This window comes from Rhopilema esculentum, chromosome 16 (assembly GCF_057945365.1).
Source record: "Rhopilema esculentum isolate cy_ngs chromosome 16, ASM5794536v1, whole genome shotgun sequence".
NCBI lineage: Eukaryota > Metazoa > Cnidaria > Scyphozoa > Rhizostomeae > Rhizostomatidae > Rhopilema > Rhopilema esculentum.
This window is the reverse complement of record NC_142830.1, coordinates 14,104,684-14,124,947: the sequence shown is the minus strand read 5'-3', so window position 1 is coordinate 14,124,947 and position 20,264 is coordinate 14,104,684. Positions and strand designations below refer to the sequence as shown.

At 35.7% G+C, this 20,264-nt stretch overlaps 2 protein-coding genes across 2 annotated transcripts; one reads left to right on the top strand and one right to left on the bottom strand.

Annotated features, from left to right (window-relative positions):
* Nucleotides 1-3,374: 3,374 nt before the first annotated feature.
* Nucleotides 3,375-14,929, bottom strand: LOC135682682 (uncharacterized). Its single transcript, XM_065197668.2, has 15 exons — nt 14,744-14,929; nt 14,367-14,434; nt 13,945-13,991; nt 13,586-13,618; nt 12,520-12,589; nt 12,196-12,340; nt 11,618-11,713; nt 10,368-10,448; nt 9,417-9,501; nt 9,169-9,249; nt 7,035-7,137; nt 5,827-5,870; nt 4,421-4,504; nt 3,946-4,029; nt 3,375-3,615 (listed from the first exon to the last, which is right to left on the bottom strand). The coding sequence occupies exons 1-15, from the start codon at nt 14,833-14,835 to the stop codon at nt 3,511-3,513; spliced, it is 1,218 nt and encodes a 405-aa protein (XP_065053740.2). The 5' UTR covers nt 14,836-14,929; the 3' UTR covers nt 3,375-3,510.
* A 19-nt stretch (nt 14,930-14,948) lies between these two features.
* On the top strand, nt 14,949-19,328 carry LOC148958357 (uncharacterized). The gene is made up of 4 exons (XM_089112987.1): nt 14,949-15,584; nt 15,970-16,084; nt 17,615-17,721; nt 18,474-19,328. Exons 1-4 carry the CDS (start codon nt 15,069-15,071, stop codon nt 18,660-18,662), a joined length of 927 nt encoding a protein of 308 aa, XP_088969113.1. The 5' UTR covers nt 14,949-15,068; the 3' UTR covers nt 18,663-19,328.
* Nucleotides 19,329-20,264: the final 936 nt, after the last annotated feature.

The window sequence follows — 20,264 nt, the reverse complement described above, 5'->3', positions numbered from 1 at the left end:
ATCTCCTGAGTAAGAACAGAAGACGGAAATAGGGGTCTGGCAAGAGTGGGCACTGACACCATTGCTATTCAACCAATTTAAGCCACCGAAAGCATACATCAGCATCAGTGGCGTAGCGTCCGGGTATTCAAGGTATTCAGTGAATACCCTGAGATTTCTCAGAAAAATTATTAATATAACGTATATTTGTAATAACTAAAAAATGTGTTGAGGCTATTGATTCTGGTTGGATTCATTACCTTCGATATTCTACATTTTGTACAAGTACAAAATATCACGAAATTCATGGAAACAACACTGCGACGCATAGAGAGGCTGGGAGATCTTTGAAGCTAACTTTGAAGATTGAGTTGCTTCATGTTGAATGGAGATCGGTCATGAATACGCAGTGAATACCCTAGACGGTACTTTAACCAATCAAAATGCTCCTTTCCATGAATAATATTTGCCGTTAATCAGCTAAAACAATGGTCCTGTACGCTGAGAAATATGCAGCGTACAGCCTCAAAGTTGGTTCTAAAAAGTCTCGTTTTGAGATCGATATAAACAGATAATGGACGTCGGAGAGGTTGGAGTGATGGATCTTCATCGAAAACAGTAAATATGACTTAATTCAAAAGCTATTGCAATGTCCGTATTACTGTTTCAAAATCATTCTCTCATTTGACCCCTAATCTTAATCTACCACCAACAAAGTGGAAAGGAAAGGTAGGCTTCTACATAATACTACACTGACTCAGATCTGTGGACTGTGCCCTCTTGAAATGCCAATTTTGTTATTGCTTGTCAATCAGGGGTGCTTCTAATTGTGTTATGAGACGAAATTAAAGTAAATGCAGATAGGCCTGGATAATATCTATATAGTTGCCTGGTGCATTCAGTTGTATTGTTGGCCTTTTTTGTTTGCATTATTCGGAGCGCATTTATTTGCATTATTGTGCAGTCTCATCTCATTACCCTCGATTCTTTCAAACATTAACTTGTATTGAAAATATCACGATTAGGCCATGAAGAAAAAGTCTAGACTGCATACCACAAGCTATTTATAACTCGTGTAATGCCCTATGTGAATAATTTTGAAACTTTTGAAAGCCCTTTTGTATTAAGGTATCAAGAGTAGGTGTTTACAGTTACTTCCTCTTTACATCAGTGCAAATTTTAGAGGATTCAACAACAACTATTGGGACATATTTTGACCAGCAAAATTTTACTGATTTTCAATGATACGTTTTGATTTGAATTACTTTTGATGAAATGGAATTTTGATGCAATGAATAAGTTCGAAGAGTATATTTGCGTTGGGTCCTTTAGCAAAGTATCGTTTTTATCGTAGTAATGCCCTGACAGTGCAGTACTTGCCAACCGAACCAAAAAGAAAAGTCTTAAGGTAATAGATAAAATGTCAAAAGCTAGTCCTTTTAATCTTCCTATTATCCCTCTATTTTCATCAAGCCCCATCGAGCCACACCCTGCCCCACCCTTTTGTTTAATAGAGAATACCCAGTTGAAAAAGTCACGCTACGCCACTGATCAGCATAGCTTGATAACCAGACGCTATCGGGGTCATCAACAAAGTGAAGAAAACGGAATAACCTATGGCATATTGACGATATGGTCCTACTAGCTGAATATCTCGAAAACTGACAAATGAGGAAATTTGAAAGGGAAGGTAATAAAAAGTAAAAATTTGACATTTGTGCGGATGGAAAAGATCTGAAGCAGACAGCTAAGCCTGCCTTTCTTTGAAATTTACTACTAAACGATGGAAGACGTGAGAGCGAAATTAAATATAACCATAGTGTAAAAAGCCCTTAATGAAAAGCTTTTAATTTCAATTTGACTAAAGATGACGCTGTGTAAGTGTGTGTGTTTGTGTGTCCTCTTGCATAGAGCCGAAATTGGGGCAGTTAACAAAGCAATGGTAAAGAAACATCTGAAATGTGTTACCAGCAGCAGGCGTATAAAGAAATCAATCAAAATTATAAAATCAAAAGGCCGAGTCTCTTTGCTCATCTTATGACATACCAGCAAAAAAATTCCAGTTGAAAAAAGACCAAGGCCAGAAGAAAAAAGGCGAACCCAGGATGAAGTTGTTAAAGACACAAAGAAGGGAGCTCAAAATAAAACAATGGAGACCGAGGGTTGTCAACCTCTTTGAAGGAGACAGCAGTACTGCCTGACTGTAAAATGTTTTAGCAGCGTATTGTTATCAAGTTTTGAATAAGAGGACCTCTAGAAAAACCGCTGGAGGACGAGATTCCTTCAAAAATGAAAACGAAAAAAGAACGATTAGAAGGCCTTTTATCGTAAGTACCTCAACATTACGGTTTTCAACCTGCTTTTTCTAGTTAAAACTTGGAGGTTTCTGGCTTTGTTTTGTACAAAGAATGTTTTTTATCAGGTCTTCGAAGTTTACTATCATTTCCAACTCCCCCTCCCCCCCTGACATCGATATTTAGGCCCTGTTTACACGGGGTCGGATCAAAACAGATCCGAACTCATTTTTGAGGGGGTGTTTACACGGGATCGGATCTGAAAATATTTGCGTTTACACGGGATCGGATCCGTATGGATCCAAGATGCGCAGATTTGTGTGCTCACTCCAATAATGGAATTTTGGCGGCAATTATTAAACCTCGGAAGGGAGGAAATTATTTTTTATTTTACAGAGATCGAAGGCTATTGTATCTGCCTTCGTATCTTGTTTTACTTTTTCTCAAAAAGATGCGCTTTAGATTTTGTTTACTTTATTTTCCAGCACAACTTTCCGCAGTAGAGCCGTCCCCTCATCAGTCCAACCAAAAACTTTGCTCTTTGGTCCTTTATTTATCAACCTCTTTATTCATTTTAAAAAAGCAGAAATTTTGATAAAAGATTTGATAGCTGAGGTTAAACCAAGTCGAAAGATTCGAAACAATAAAATGTCTTGTCTATCCTTACCTATCCCAAACGGGACCATCTTCAAAAGGGATCTCAAACGGGTACGGACAGCAGATCCAAATGGGATCGAATCCGCCAGGTCCAGTGTAAACACAAAGCCCATCCGAACCACTTTGGATACGGATCCGTTCGGATCCGATCCCGTGTAAACAGGCCTTCAAAGCCTTTAAAATTACAAAAGGTAACGGAATTAACAAAAATTTACTCTGGCATTCTGTTTTGAATAAAAGCAGCTTCTCTAGTCTAGAAAATGCAAAAATATCTGCTATACCTGCTGTGCAATGTAAGCCTCGTTTTCGTACAGAAATCATAGAAATTGAGGACGCAGTAGAGAGGTTTCCGGTTCCCAATTAGGGTTGTAAGCAAAGGCACAGAAAATAACTTTTTGCTGAAACTTACAAGTGGCAGAAATTAGGATGCAAAAGCAACATAGATACCAAAAACGTGTTCATTTCAAAATAATTTTGAAAAACCTATCATATAAATATATGTTATATCTAAATAAAAATTCAAAATTTAATAATTTCTTTACAATCTATTTCTAAAATTTGTTATAATCAAACCAGTTTACTAAGATCTGCAGCTGTTGTCTTGGTTCTGATGCCACATGCGCACAGTCGAATCATAACTGCTTGATACAAGCAATGAAAATTCATTGCAGAACATCAAATCCCGCTGAAAGAATAAGATTATACCCCTCCGTTACGCTGGCGATCGCTTAAAGGCAATCGAAAGATACAAAACTGGCTTAAGCCACCAGTCAATCACCATTAGCCAATCAACAAGCGTGGGAGTGGAATCACACTCACTGATTGGTCAATTCTTGATTGAAAGATGGCTTAAGCGCCATTGGTATCTGTCGAATACCTTTAAGATTTTTCAGTTCAAACATTACTTAATAATTATTAACATGCTGGCAAAACAAATCTATTTTTCGACATGTCGAATTAACCTAAATTTGCTCTTTAAAAAGGTATAATAAAATAGCAAGACAAAAATCCTCACCACGCGCCCTTCGTGTCCTTTTAATCTCTGGACAATTTTGCCGGATGAAACCTCAAAGACGCAAATACTATTGTCATCAGAAGTCTGTAAGAGATATTTCCGCTGTTAAGATCATGCTGCTATAATTTCACGTTAAAATTTCAAGATATTAAAGAATCGTTCCCTTTCCCGAAAGACAATTTCCTTCAAACTTTAATTAGCGATATTGCTAGATATTGCCTATCTAAACGAAAGATCAATCTGGCATATAACATTTACCCTTTTAGAATGTTGAATAATATGGCTCCATAAGCAAAATCAATCTATAATGTGCAAGTATAGCGGTTTAAATGGGTTCCGGGTTCCGTAAACGGCGTTCAGTAAACGGCGTTCAGTAAACGCGAGGCGATCAGTTTGACAGCGGATCCATTTCGATTTGACCCTTATTGTTTCACAATGTAAAAATAATCGTTCAAAGGCTAAATTTGTTACTTACCGTGTAGAAATATCGTTCAGAGGGATGCCAGCAGTTCCTCGGCTGACTATATTCATCGTTAATGACCCCATAATAATTGGCTACCTAAAGAAAACAGGGGGTTAAGAAAATGGCATTCAGTATCTTTCATTCAAATTATCTTTGACTTTCATAAAACTAGAATGAGAATCAAAAACAGTACTGCAAGCGATTCTAGGGGGTGCACTAGCAATCACAAAAATGCCTCATTGTATCAAAGGTATTTATCAGAATGGCATGCAGCAAAATTCCGGCCTTTCTAATTTTCTTAACATTTAAAGTTAATTAATAGCTGATGTCACAGTGGATCATTATGTGATCTCCTTTGTTTGGACGGGGCTATAGTTCAGTGGACAACTTGGATAGGCCTCCTCGTATGTTTATTCGCTCCTGTCATTTAATACACCTGAGTATCCATGTCTTGAGGGGGCATTTGCCACATGGCGTCTGCATCCTATCGTCTTCAGCGTATCAATTTGTGCACTTTCACAAAGCTGCATGATTATATCTTGTATTGCTCGAACATTCCCCCTAAGCCAAGCGCACAAAGCAGACTTTTGTCGCAAAAGAGTAAGATTTTTGTTTTTCTCGAATGAACTATTTAACTAGTTAGTATTTCCCCCTTCCTTGCTATGATTTTCCAGTGAACGATGTGCTGCCTTCTTTGAAAGGAAAGAACTCAAAGTGAATCATATGAACAAAAATAAACGTTTGATCGGTTTTTAGAATGTAAAGCCTTTCTTCCGACCCCGTACACTGCACGAAATTTCTCTTTTATCGAAAAGACCAAAGACAAATATCAAATATCTAATCTCAGAGATTATCGCAAAAGACCTTTCGATTTTGATCCCGCACACTACAGATTTTTATCGTAAAGGACAAAAATTTTCGTCTTTTGCGACAAAAATCTGCTTTGTGCGCTAGGCTTTATTATGGTTGCAATGACTTTCGAAGGGATGTTTCAAACCTATTACGTCACAGCGCTGATCTGGCCGCGTTCAAGTGGTATCATTTTATAAGATCCATTTTTCAGCTCACGGGCGGATTATTCAGAGGAGTCCAGTGCGGTGAAAGAAACTGAAAACGACATCTTAACAAGCGAAAAAAACTCTACAAAATCGACGAAAATCGTTGTTCGCTTCATGTGCCCTTTAAATGCTTTGCTGATAAGTGAAAACATTTATCTTTATCTGAGTGTCACATTTTGAAATTTGAACGCAAGATCTATCTTGTTCTATTCTCGTTGATAATACCCTGGGCCACTCGTTTCTTTTCTACTTCTCTAACCATTGCATGCCTAGCTTTTCGTTTCATGCTTGCCTGCTTGCCAGAACCAAATCTAAATTAAACTGCATTAACTGAATCAAGAAATAAGAACATGCAAATACCTGTGCTCCATCATTTATGTCAAAAAGAATAATTCTTTGCTGATCTAGAAATAAAAACAGTTTCACTGTTCTGTGTTGGTGTTAAGCTACAAAACAGAACTTAAACTAGACTTACAGTAGGCAACGATAGCATGAAGAAAAACAAACAATCATCTTTACAGCGCAAAATAAATTACCATTGCATTGACAGCGGTAAAATTTCTCAGTGATTAAACGTCTAGGAAAAAATGGTAGGGCTATTTTCAAAAGCTACTAGAAAAAATCAAAGTCACATTTGATATTCCATTATCATACTTGAGAACATTCAAAACGCTATTTATAAATGCATGAAACAATACTTTAAAAATCTGAGCATAAGAGAACTGACAAAATGCTCTCGCGTGCAGGAAAAAAACTAACAAACCGGGGAGGATTTTCCAAGGGGGAATATTGAAAATAAAAAAGAAAAAAGCTTAAGTAGAAACTGACTTGGAAAACTATGTGAAAGTAGGGCCCTTAGAAAGGACCTTGTGGGAATGTAGAAATATGGAAGGGAAAAACATTTAAAGACTTTAGATGAAACTTACTGTGGAAAACTCTGGTGAAAGAGCAATAACGGGGAACTTTCAAATGTGAAATTGTGAATACGAAAACATGTCTTAAGACTTTAGGTCAAAGAATCTTCATAAATTATGTGGACAAGGGAACTAAGGGAGAACTGATGAGAAGGAAAAAATGAAAAGGCTCTAGAAGAAAGCAACTTTGAAAAACAATGAAAAAAAAGTCCTAAGAGAGGATTTTCGAACGTGGGAATATTACAGGAAAGAATATTTTGAGTTGATCTGAGGATAATCGCACTAAAGGAGAAAGGAAAGAACAGGAAAAAGTTCTTTTGAAAAAGTAATGTTGGAAAACACAGAGGATAACTTTCATTGGGGAATGTTTTCAAATGTAAAAACTTCCAGATGCTTTGGAAAGCAAACTTTAATACTAAGAGCCCTAACAGGCGGCTTTCGAATGTTAGTTTTTTAAGGAGGCCAAACTGTCCTGGGAACCTTTTCGAAAGTAGCCGAGCCCATTCGTAATAGATTTGAGCCTTGATTTTAAGCAAAATTTTCATTTCAACTCTTGATCTCTCCCCTCCCCATATTGACCTATTGCAAATTATGTGAAATGTTAATATTTAGATGATAATGCTTCTGTGGTGGCAATGAAAGAATATTATATACCTGTGCTGGTGAGCAGATATCTGCCACTTGGAGAAATGTTCAAGTCCATGGCATTGAAGCTGACGTAATCATCCCCAAACGCATTCATGTTCAACTGATCACACTGGAAAAGCAATTTATAAGAACAAAAGCTAAAAGATCAGCCTTAAGCAAATCTTAGATACAGATATGCACAAAAATCATCAAAATGATTTGGACTATGGCCTATATTCTCAGGTGCCGTGTTACTAACAATAACAATAGGTAATAACAATGAGAAAAACTTAACGGGATAAAAACTTCAATACATTGTTGTTATCAATACTTGTCCTGTAAAAAGAAAAATGCTTTCAATAAAAGTATAAATGTATTACAACTGTAGGCTCAGAAAAGCTCTATTGTATTAATATATCAAAACCAGATACATAGAAATTGCTTAAAATCAAAGCAAAAGCAGATACATTGTCAAATGTCCTTGCATCTATTGATAGTTCATTAAATAGCTTGAAACCAATAAAAACGGAGTGCAGTAAGGTTGCGGTCTCTCCCTGGACCTTTTCAATTCAAATAGCGAAATGATTCTTGGAAAAATTAGTGATGTGGAAGGTTGCATTGTTGATGGAGTGAATATCGATAATCTACGATATGCTTACGACAAGGAATTGATAGAGGCATCAGAACAAAAGCTACAAGATATGATAGACATGAAGGTAACAGCAAGTCAAGAGAGAGGACTAGACCTAAACACAAAAAAGACAGAATGCATGATAAAATCAAAGAGACCCCTTGTCGCTAAGCAAGTCAAGGAGATTATTGTATTAACATATCAAGGAGATATGTTAATACAATAGAGCTTTGAACACGTCCACATCTAGGTTGTTTGCTCAACACCAAAGATGATGTGTCTACCTGAAGTTAAGAAAAAGATCACTATAGCGAAGCTGCATTCAACAAAATGCATTCGATAATTAAAGATAAATTCAACTCAATGAAAACTGAAGTAAAAATCCTGAAAACATTTGTCTGGTCAATCCTTCTATCTGGGTGCGAGTGTTGAACTATAAGCAAAGAGACAGAAAAGAAAATTGTGGCAGCAGAGATGTAGCTTCTACGCAGGATGTTGAGAATATCATGGATTAAGGCCCTGTTCACACGGTACCGGATTCATTTCATATCGGATTCACTGACCCAATCCGATAAGAATATCAAGCTCTGTTCACACGATACCGGACTCATTTCGTATCGGATTCACTCCTGTTCACACGGTGCTGCTCACTTCAACACTGCTCCGAAAAACCCATGGTCTTTTAGCAGTTGCAACGTGGGATGCTGTTCGTTGTTAAGCTCTTTTTCTGATTAAATGCATTCTTTGACAAGACATACCTGATACGCTGTTTTGTTTTGAAGAAGAACTAGTTCGAAATCAATTTTTAAACCATCTAATTTTCCTTTGCATTCATCTTGTGAAGCTCATCATCATCGCAAGAAGCATGTTTATTGTTTAACTGTTTTTAGAAAACCCGAAACCGAAGCTGCCTTTTCGAACCAGAGGTTCCAGAGCGAAACCGTATCGGATTCATGCGTTCACACGAGTTCAAAAAGTGATCCGATATGAATCCATTCCATATTTATAGCGGAATGGTTTGGCTCCGCAAAAACGATAGGGAGTGTATCGGATTCAAGCGTCGTCGTGTGAACAGAAGGCATATATCAAATATGAAAAGTGATCCGATACGACATGAATCCGGTATCGTGTGAACAGGGCCTAAGAAAGTTTCAAACAAGGAAGTGTTAAGAAGAGCTGGTGTCAAAATAGAACTTCTCTATATTATAAAAAAGAGGCAGATGTCATTTTTTGACCATATATATATATAGAAAAGATGACGTTGACAGCTGAGATGACAGGGAAAATTGAGGGCAAGAGAGACCGTAGCAGACAGAGATAGATCCAATGGATTGAGCAAAATCGTGTTTCTGAAAACAGCAGGTTGGAGAGATGATTGGAGGTTTATGACTGCCACCGATGCCTGCAATAGGCCTGGTACTTAAGAAGAAGACACCCATGTAGAAGAAGCCTTTCCTCGCAAATTCAGTTCTTATCTCTGGGAGGTATACACTGCACGGTTATGAAATAAATCATAAGCTTGGACCCTACCTCGTTAATATTTTCCTTCGCAAGGTCGTAAATCCAAAGCATATTGTCGTCTCTCACAGAAGCAAAAAGGACATCAGTGTCCTGAATTGAAAAAAAATTAGTAAGTTGCCGAAAGAATGGACAAGAAACTGTAAGAGTTCGCGTGCATTACCAAAAGTTTTGGAACAACTACAACGACAGTGAATTGTCCTTGTGACATGTAGCTATCAAGAAGAAAAATGAATTGAAAAGATATAAAATGTACCGACCTTCTTGAAACAGATCGCCTCAACGCAGCCAGCATGATCTAGCTTCTTCAGTAAATCAAAACCAGAAGCTTCTTCTTCCTTTATTCTGAACAAAAAAGAATGAAAATAGATACAAGAGATTCAACTGGTATATTTATATCTAATCTTAAAATCTGTAGATATTATAAACGCTTTTGAATATAAAAAGGAAAGAAATTGGAAAGGTTATGAGCAAAAAAGCATATCATGTTTAGTATATTATCTACTGTTAAACAAACAAGTTGCAAAGAATAAATGATTTAGCGCACCAATCCTGACTAGGAAAAAGATGATTGAACTCCTGATGCTGTGATACTTAAAGCGTAAATCATCTGGTTACTTAATGATGGATTACTGAATAAGAAAGTGGCCACCATTGCCGTCGCTAAACCTCGAGACTGCAAGGTATATATTTGCTGCGTAATAGGCATGGCATGGGCGTGGCATGGGCATGACATGGGCATTGATTGGGTGTATTAGGCAAGGCTAGAAGAAACTGCTACTTCAAATTTACTTTAATAGAAATAAATCAATTCTTCATAGATTCGTTGAACAATCTGTGTTGCTTTAGATTTTAAGATATTGGTTCTTTGTTTCCGCCATTAGTCAATTTTCAGATTTACCGACAGAGCCCTGAGTTTGTTGAATTTGCTACGTGACTGTCATACGTCATAAACCGCATCCTTGTTACAAACAACAAGTTTGATGATGCTTCAATGATATATAGTATCTTTCAAAAGATTACCAGGAAAATAACAATTTGATTTTATGAAAAAAAATTTCCTGATTAACCGTGGCTCGATTCACAAGGCATTTGCAAATAGACTAAAGACCATGACAATTATGCAGGATTAACTGCTTAGAAAAATATACTGCTGTTTGGGTACTTCTGCTTCATGCAACAATTACCTTACCTTCGTACTTAAATCATACCTGAAAATGCAAATGCTTTTGTCATAGGAAGCTGTGGCAAAGTAACGGCCTGAAGGGGACCATTTCACTCTTACAACATACCTGAAACAAAAATGTGACAGTATTAGATACTCTCCATGCAGTTGAAGCAAGAAGCTGAACCATAAAAAAAACAAACAATCTTTTGGTGGTACAAAACTTGAGAAAACATTTGAAAAAAGCAAACATTTGAGTAAACTAAAGCTTTTCGTTCGACACTACTCAAAGTATAAAACGTCAGAACATAGATCGAAAACTCTACGAAAACTGCATATGGAAAATGTTACCAATGGAGTCCTAAGGTGAAAATGAATTTCTACACAATAGCGGTTTTTTTCGTGCTTATGTAGATAGATTCCAAAGCTGACAGATGGATCAATGATCGGGCTTTGCCAATAATTCGAAACATATCGCTATAATAGATTTTTTGCACAATCTGGATTTTCTAGTAAATGCTGCCCGATGGCAGAATCGCAGGTTTTAGTTGCTTTTTTGATCTGCAAGACCGACGAGGCTGTTCTAATTGGGGGAGAGTTTCATTTATAATGCTGGAAGGTAAATGCTGTTTCATTCTATACCAAATCTTCAGGTAGTGCGTCCCACGCAGCCAGAATCACACTGGCACGTCAACTCATAGATAACGGAACTCACTTGGGTGGTAGGAAAATTGAAGAGAAAGCCACTTGAAGACATCACCACCAAAGAAAATTTGCAAACTTGCCAGTTTTTGATATTTCAGATGGTTGAGATTTATTGTTTTTGCTGTTTATTATGTTACAGCTTTTGCTTATTTATTCTTTGATCCTTAAACAAAGCCATCACTAGCTACTGTGCTGAAGGAGGGCTTTCAGGCCCCATTGGTCAGCAAAGTTGATGGACTATCTTTCATTTGTCAACAAATTTGATAATCTTCTGAATAAGCACCCATGAATGGGAACATTTCTTGTCTTTGAAGCAGAATTTTTTTAACCAGGGTACACCTCCATGTCTGTTCATAGAAACGAGCCAGCTATCAAATTGGGAGGACTTGACAATGCAATAAACTTGGCACATTGAATTGTCTGTTCTTGAAATAATTGCATGTTAGATATAGTTTCTTAGTTCATGGTGGGGATGAGACGGTGTCAACAAACCAAATTGTTTCTAATGCTTTTTTTTCTTAAATAATTAAATCCAACATAAACTGCTTAAAGATAAAAATTGTAACAATAAATCATAAATTACGCACATACTTTTTGTGATTTTTATAATGTTCTAAGGGAATTTGTGAGGCTTCAAGATCCCATAAGCAAACCATTCCATCCATTCCTCCAGTTAAAAGAAGACTTCTGTATAGAAATCATAAAATACAACACAAAGGTTTTCAACAACAATTTGCTAATCATGACTATTCTATTATTTTTAAAGTCACACATTTCAATCTCGTTATGAGAAATACTGATAAATTGCAAGAGCACAACCTTTCATACTGGTTTTGAGAACATTTTTTATAGATTCGAAATTGTAGCTATATTTAACACCTAACAAATGACATTCAATGCTGCTAAAAGATACTGTATAGGTAGCCAATCAAAGTTTCAAATAATACAAATTGAGCCATGAAAGACTATAATAAGTTATGAACAAATAATAAAAGTTATATATTGAATAGACATTAAACAAAGGAAACTATCAATTCATGAAGCAGGTAAAGAACATAAAGAAAGAGTAGAGCATAGTGAAAATTACATACACAGCATTGATTTAAATGAACTTTTTATATGAAAATTTGTAAAATTAAAAAGCAGATTAAAAAGACTCTAATCCTCACTTTTTGGTTGGGTGAAAATCAAGGCAAAGAACAGCTGCTGAATGGAATGGATGTGACTTAGGAATTGTGGTCACAGATGAAGCTTTAAAATCGTTTCCCAGTTCAAATGTGTAGAACAATGTGCCTGAACATGATGATGCAAGAACTAAAATTAAAACAGCAGTTAGATTTGTATTGACCCTTTTTACCAAAATCTGAAAATTGAAAACCAGTAGGCAGGCCTAGAGTAAAAAATTGCAGATGAATTTATAAAGCAACTTAGTTCAATTGATTGAAATATTGAAATTGTGAATGTTGAAAAGAAAACACGGAAAACAAGTATACCTCCATTTGAAGATAGCTGGGAAGCTAACACATTTGCACTTCCTGCAAATCCACAAATAACACAATACTCCTAATAAAGGAAATAAAAAACTCATTTTCAACATTTCAGATTAAAAAAATAAAACACAGACACAGACATTAATAGGGTACATTTAAATCTTCATTAAAACTTCAGGAAAGTTTGAAAACCAGAATAGATATCATTGCCAAATGAAACTCATAAAGTATCTAAAAAACATTGGCATTAACTAAATAGTTTGTAAGTTATCTCATAGGTTTTCTGTGTGTTTGATGAAGACACTTTTCCCTCTCTGGGCTTTGCCAAATTTAAATTTCAAGAAAACAAAGTTCCTTATCAAAATCAAAATTTTTCTAAAGGGACAGTTTGCATAAGAAACAAATTTGCAGATTATATAATTATCATAGTATATAGTTTTAATAATTTTATATAATTTTAGATACTGTAAATATTAATTTTTTTATTTTTTTTTTAAGATTTTCTTTTGTTCTACCAATTTTATGTTGCAGGTCCACATAAGCCATTTTGAGGCTGCCATTTTTTAACCTGCTTTACAAAATAAATGATGAATGTATGTATGTTGGGTGTATGTATGTAGCTGATAAAAAGGGGATGAAATATACTTGTTGTTTATGTACTTGGCTTCTCAAAAAAGTATTTTGATAACATAAAATACATTTATCATTAAAGAAAGGATTTCCAGGTCTTTGTTACTCCCATTTCATTATATTCCAATACAGATAAATTGATATTCCACTACAGATAAACTGACAGGGGTGTAGCTAGCAGAGGGTGTAGGGGTGTGACAACCTCTTCCTTCAAATTTTTCATGAGTATGTCGGTAAATTTCTAGTTGGTGCAAAGATTCCTTGGTTTGTCAGTAAACATGCCTATCAGTAGGTGAAATAGCACCTAAATTTCATATCATCTATGTCTTTGTACGTAAATTTTACTACTCATGAACCCCCATCCCCTAGTCTGAAAGGTCAAGCTACTGAAAGGCCTTTTTGTGATTAATGATACAAAGATATTGCACCAGCAATTTACCTCATTGACAAAATTTCCATCTCCAGATAAAAGCTAAAAGGAATTCAAATAAATGGAATATCAGTAGTTTATATATTATACCAATAATAATGATAATTTTTGCAAATAGACTAAAAGCCTTCAATAGACCCTTGATGATTGACAGGTGAAAAATTCTAAAAAAAGGTGAAAAATGTCCATTAAATTGTATCAATGTTAATGGTGTACTTTCGGTTTCCAGTCAAATTTTCAAGATGGATTGTATTGCCCTCTAAGTTTTCCAGCTTTGTAAAAATCTTATCTTAAGTAAGAAAGCAAAATATTCTGTGTGAAATCTTTTTTTTGTAAAATTGAAATAGAAAAATGCACAACTATCAAACCTCGCTTCTCTTATTCCGTGTTTTCCCTTCCTTATCTGTCATTTCATCTAAAATTAAATAACCATAAAATAAAAGAAACCTTCCTAGACTTATCATAAATTTTTAAATCATAAATTTTAAAAGGTACTACATTTCCACCTGTAATGGATAATGTAACTGCATGTGCGTAAATATTTCCCAGCCTTAACAGCAAAGGCTACTATCTGCTAAATTACTACTTTGAGTTCAATTGAAATCTTCTCCCCACTAAACAGTTATGATTTTCCTGAAAAAAAACCTAACGGGGGGGATTGAACTTCAGCATTATAAATTTGGTGCAAATAGACAACTAGTTGGCTCCAAGGTGCATCTGTTACCTGTTCCAATTTATAAATGTCTTTATACCTAGATCCTACTCATTTCAATGGATTGTTAATACTCACCATCAATAAGGGCTAGCAGCTTCCCTGATGCACAAGAGTCACTCGATTTCGCATCATACTGAAATTCACTATTTGATAAAAAACCCATATTATTTAATATCATTTACAAATTAGATAGGTTAATTTAACACTGATGATTTAGTAAAGGCTTCTATAACAGTATTCTCTGTACATAACCAAACCATTACTAAAATCAAAGATGCTTTTAGATTGAGAAGAAATTTAATATGCTGTTTTTTCATGTAGCACTTGGTACTTAGCTCATAATTGATTAAATTAAACATTAAGATTTCTTTGATGAAATGCGTGCCAGCAAATCTGATGTTACTCTGTTTAGCAGATTTACTTTTTTACAACAGAAATAAAAATAAAGCAACCTTTCTGCACTAAGTTGTTTCAAAGTCTGTTGATAACCTTGCTCCTCCAGGAACTGACATATCATAAAAAGTGCTCTCTTTTTTCTCTCCATAATTGTACATTGATTCGTGACTGGAAGGTCAACTGCAGATGAAAACAAATGAGGTCAACGTGACTTCGCTTCTGCTCACCTCCTTTTGAAAGCGAGTCCAATAAATAATTGCATCCTTGTTCCTATGGAATCCTTTGCCAATGTAAACAACTACAGAGGACACACAATAGTAGGTCCGAAGTGTTGGATTCTTGTTGAATAATTAATATTTCATTTCAAATTTATGTATCGCTATGAGTGGTAGCACAGTGGCCAATACGGGTCAGGCTTTAGTGAGCTTTGACTCCAGAGTCAGTCTGGATGCAATGCAGGGTCTTGTTAAGTCACGAAGTGATTTGTTCATGACGGCCTACCACAGAAGACAGGAGATGCTGGAATCAGCTAAGGTCAATACTGTGTGGGATCTAAAGCCAATTGACTTCTCAGTGAAGATGTATCAGCCAAACCCTCCGCCAAGAAATACAAAAGAGTCAATGGTAAAAAACTGGAGTGTATTGAAATTAAAAAACAATTTGTCGTCAAAGGAAATTAGGAAAGAGTCAAGACTTGTTGAATCCTCTGTTCCTTTGTTAAAGTTACCATCTCTTCTTGTTCCCAAAGATATCGATGAGTTGCCTGAATTTGTTGCAAAGTTTAGACCCCCCAGCTCACAGACTTCCAGGCAATCATTTATCAGAGAAGGAATGTACGCAAAAGACCCATACAAAACTGATAGTGTAGGAATTCATCGTCGAGATATTTTTCGAAAGGTATGCTAGGTACACTTTAAAAAGCTTCATGTTATCACAATAAGAGCCAATGTATACTAAATATTTCTGTGATGATTTGCAATGCTTAGCCTGAGGCGAGCTTGAGTTATTGTCACCCTTAGTAACTGACAAACTTCTTATTGTTCCCATATAGTAATCAACTCAAACTTTTCTGATGTCATTTTTATAGTATTTGGTGAAGCCACAATTCATAATTTTAGTAAAAGATTTTCATTTCTAGCATTCTTGAAAAGGAAATCTAACTTCGAGTTTTCGTCTTGTTTGTTGAATTAAATCGAAATTTTCTTTATTAAAATTCAGTGCTAGAAATATTTAGTTAAAGCTTAAAATTTATTGACCTTAACATTGTTTTCTTCATTTACAGTTAGAGGACTTTAAAAAGTTTAGCAAATATGGCATACAGGACTTTGACACCAGCTGTGCCGCTGATCCTCATGGTCTAAGATTCAAGCATAATATGTTATCAAAAACTCTTCCAGGTATGAAAGTTGGCAGTACATAATTCTTCGATTCTGCTAAAAATTACATCTACACATTATGCGCCACATTCTGTATTGCGCAAAGCATCAAATGGCCATTCGTCTTTGAAATTGCCATTCGTTTTTCAAAAAACATTTTTATACATACTTTAGCTCAGTGGCGGAATTTGTGGTCGGCAAATCTGAGACTTTGTTGGTAAATTTAAATCTGGTTTTGGTTGAAACAAACTTCGTTTGTTCATGGCTGAGGGGGACGCGGATTGTGCTTGGACATAGCCAAGAACCATGTAACGCAAAGAAAGCTGTTAAGAATTGTTACTTCACTACAGATCAGCTATTGACGATTTAACCAGAAAAGAAACAGAGAACAACTGACAGATTTAAACGCGTTGCAAACTTTGTATGCTTGAAAATATACACAAAGTATGACAACCAGAAATGCATCAATTCAAAATCCAACCAATGGGTCATTAATTTTAAAAAAAGTTCTTTCTTATCGATACTATAAATATTTCATATGCATTTTCTGGCTATATCTAGAATGTCATATTTCAAAAATTTTCTCGCTGCCAACCATGGTGGCGGTTTTCACTAAACCATTGAACAATATAAGCATTTTTCCCTCGCTTGCAATGAAATTTCCCCCGAACTCTTTCCATGGTATCAATGTTCTGATCTCAGCTGCCTGAAAAACAATCAATGTACCTGGCTGCTCAATTCATGATCGGAAAAACATCGAACCTCGTCATGTTCAAATAGCAATTATCACATAAAAAACAATTTAAAAATTTTATAGGCCCCCCCCCCCGTTAAAATGTTACAACTGCATCCCTGCTAGAAATGTGGGCAAGTTTTTTGTCAGTGTCTTCCCCTCCCCCCTCCCCCTCAGAAAAAATGCTCAATTTCCGCCACTGCTTTAGCAATTTGTTAGTTCTTTCTCTCAGTTTAGAACTTCAGACTATTGACCGAAAACTCTAAGCTAGGAAGTACATGTACCAAGTTGCGGGTCGAAATTGGCCAGTCAATAAAACGAGCACCTAACTGTAATGGAGCACCAATCCAGTGCCGTTTTGAAATTCTGTTCCCTTAAAAATTGTTCATAAATATTTTGAGAAACCTTTTACGTAAAGCAGTGTTCGTAAACTGGTTTTTTTTTAATTTACATTTAGTTTTTTGAAATCTAACAATTAAGGAAAATAAACAGTGCTGATTTGGCTATTATCAGCATCGTCCAATAACTTATTTGGCATATACATACAAAAACTGCAGTTGCCTGATGATCACAATAAGCGAAGCGTGAAACTTGGAAAGGCAACTAAGAACAATTCTGTTCTACACGCTATAAGCGTGCACAGCTCGGCCCATACAGCATTGAGCACACGACATACCATTTACGGCAATTTTCGTACAAAATAGTATAAGATATCATTAACTTAACATTTATACTTCTGTTCTTTGTGTCATCAAATTTGACGTAAATATTTTATCTGCGTTGAAATAAATCTAACATTTAGTGATATTTCTTAATAGAACTGAGTACAACTGAACAGATATCGATACGAACCTGTCAGTCGGAGCCCATGCCTAGACTACACCAGCCACCAAAATGGGAAAAGCGCAACCATCTACCGAGATCAGTAAGTTGTCAGTTGTTCATTCAATAAGGCAAATTGCAATTCGAAGTGCAGCTTTAGATCGATGAAATACTAAGAAACTCTTCACACTCATAAGCAATCAATACATAGAAGAACTAGATGAAACTTTTTTATCTTCAAATAAACAGAAATAGAAGGAAAAGAATCTTGATGCTTTTGTCATTCGTCAGTCATCTCTATCAAACTGAATTCTAGAAGACCGTCCCTTGCCTTGCCACAAAGGGGCTTGAAAACTGCAAAAACGCAAGATCCAGTGCGCATCATCAAATTTGGGAACAATTTGGTCAAATTTTTAAGTTTGGCCTAGTTTTGAGAGTCATGAGCTGGTTTTAGGTTACTTTTTATGATCAGTGACCAACCATAGTATATTTACATATCCACCCTGTTTCCACTGTTGAAATGCCACGCTTGTCTTCTATGTCAAACCCCATTTGCAGAATAGGATTAATAATATGATCTGCAGTGTTCCAGACCTACCACAACCCTGAGTGCAACACTGTATCCAAAATGAATTTTTCTTGTATTTAGCTTGGGTTCGGAAACTTAATGATTGCGTTGAAGACCTAGCGGAGCCTTCTTGACCATATCTTTTAATTGTTATTTTATCTGACCGCCTATATAATTCAAAAAAGGCATACATGATTTTTATGAAGCGCAACTTCGAGCTCAAATGTTAGGATGCATTTTTTTAGAAATCGTTTCATCCTATTCAATGAAAACTACCATAATTTTAGGCTTATAAAAGAGGAAAATCTCCAGGCACGGTACTAATGGACAGCGTACAAAGAAAAGCTGTTTGGGTGGATGGTAAAGAGAAAACTGGTGGAATTATGAGACCTGACATTTACGACTATAAAATTAAAGATTGGTGTGAAGTAACACAAGCTCCAAGCGAAATTGATGGCCCATTTCCTTTGGCTTGAAAAGCTAAAAAGCATGTTGGCTTGACCTTAGACATTTTGACTAAGCGTCACATTTCATAGGTGCTGTAAATCTTCGAATTGCCCCTTTCCTCGTAAAAGTTCATCTCCCTTGAAATTGCAATTTTTTTATAAGCCCCCATCCTGACATGTCACTTCTTACAATACATGGTTTTAGTTAATGACATAGAAAGCATAAAATAAAAAGAGTGCTAGAATCATCTTCGCAACGTTTTTTCTCAATATAAACGTAGTTTTTCAAAGTAAGCTTGAAAAAATATAAAAATTCCATAAAAAGCCTATAAGCATAGCGATCTTAAGATGATTTTAACAAGTCATCATCCTCTTTTAACCTTCCTTTCGAATCCTCACCCATTCAAAAATATCCCAAACTAATTAGTCAAAGAGGACAAATTTGAGGCTTTACAGTAACACCGGCTACGACGATAAGAATCATTCCAATGCAGCTGGCTTCTTGATTGTTCGTTGCCTTTGGATTAGAGCTTTCAATAAGGACATGATGTAGCTAAAAACCAAGTTTTTTGTGCAGTTGGGTTTATTATGAATTGTATATTATTAATAGAGCTATTAAAATATTTTTGAAGATGTATGCCTTTTTGTAGATTTGAAGAAATATATCAAAATATATCGCATTTTCCAGTTAAAACATCTGATTTATGATTCGAAAGCGGCTGCAGTCTTGAACTTATGGTTAGGCTTGATCATTTTTTTATACTGGAAGGAAAAATAATTGGAACGGATTTTGCATAATTTAATAATCCTGCCTGAGTGAAGGAATATTTTCACTGACTAGAATTAAATGCTTAAAAGAAAAAGAAACTATGTGGTGATATCTGATCAATTTACTCTGACACAAGTTTGTCAAGGGAAATTGTGTAATGTTTGTGAAATAGGAAAGAAAGTTTAGGCAGACAACTGACATTGATTAACGTTTTGTTTGGAAAATTTGAATGTAAATCTGATACTCCTGATATAATACTCCTGAAAATTTAACCTCCTTTAAACGAAACAGAGTTAATTTTATCAGTTCATCATCCGTGCTAATAGAAATTTCAGGTAGAACTTTATTGTTTAGAGGTCTTAGAACAAACAACATAATGAGCACTCGAGCCTTAAATTGTTAAAAAAATAAGGACACCGAGCCTCGGGAAAAACAATGGAAAATCTGGCTCTTGAAAATAGAATTGTAATGGGGGCAATGTGCTGGAAATGTCCTCAGGAGTATTTTTCAATTTTTTCTCGCTAGGCCGAATTTTGCACTCTGTGAAGTTGTTGTGCAGATCTAATGACTGCTGTTGAAAACGAGACAACGAACAAAGTAAATGACTAAATGTAACCAGGCTGATCCTATCCACCTTTTCGGACTTCACTATTCATAACACCACTTGTTTTGCATAAAATCAATTAACAGAAGCCTTATGCAGCTCCAATTTTTTTAAAGATTCTCTAAATATATTCTGTGTTTGGAAGTGTAGAAGTTATGAATTCTACGAAAAAATGGGCAGGTTTGGAAGGGTAGAAAGAGCCAAAACATTAAATAAACAGCGAGGTTATCAAAGGTCTTGACATGACAATTTATTGTAA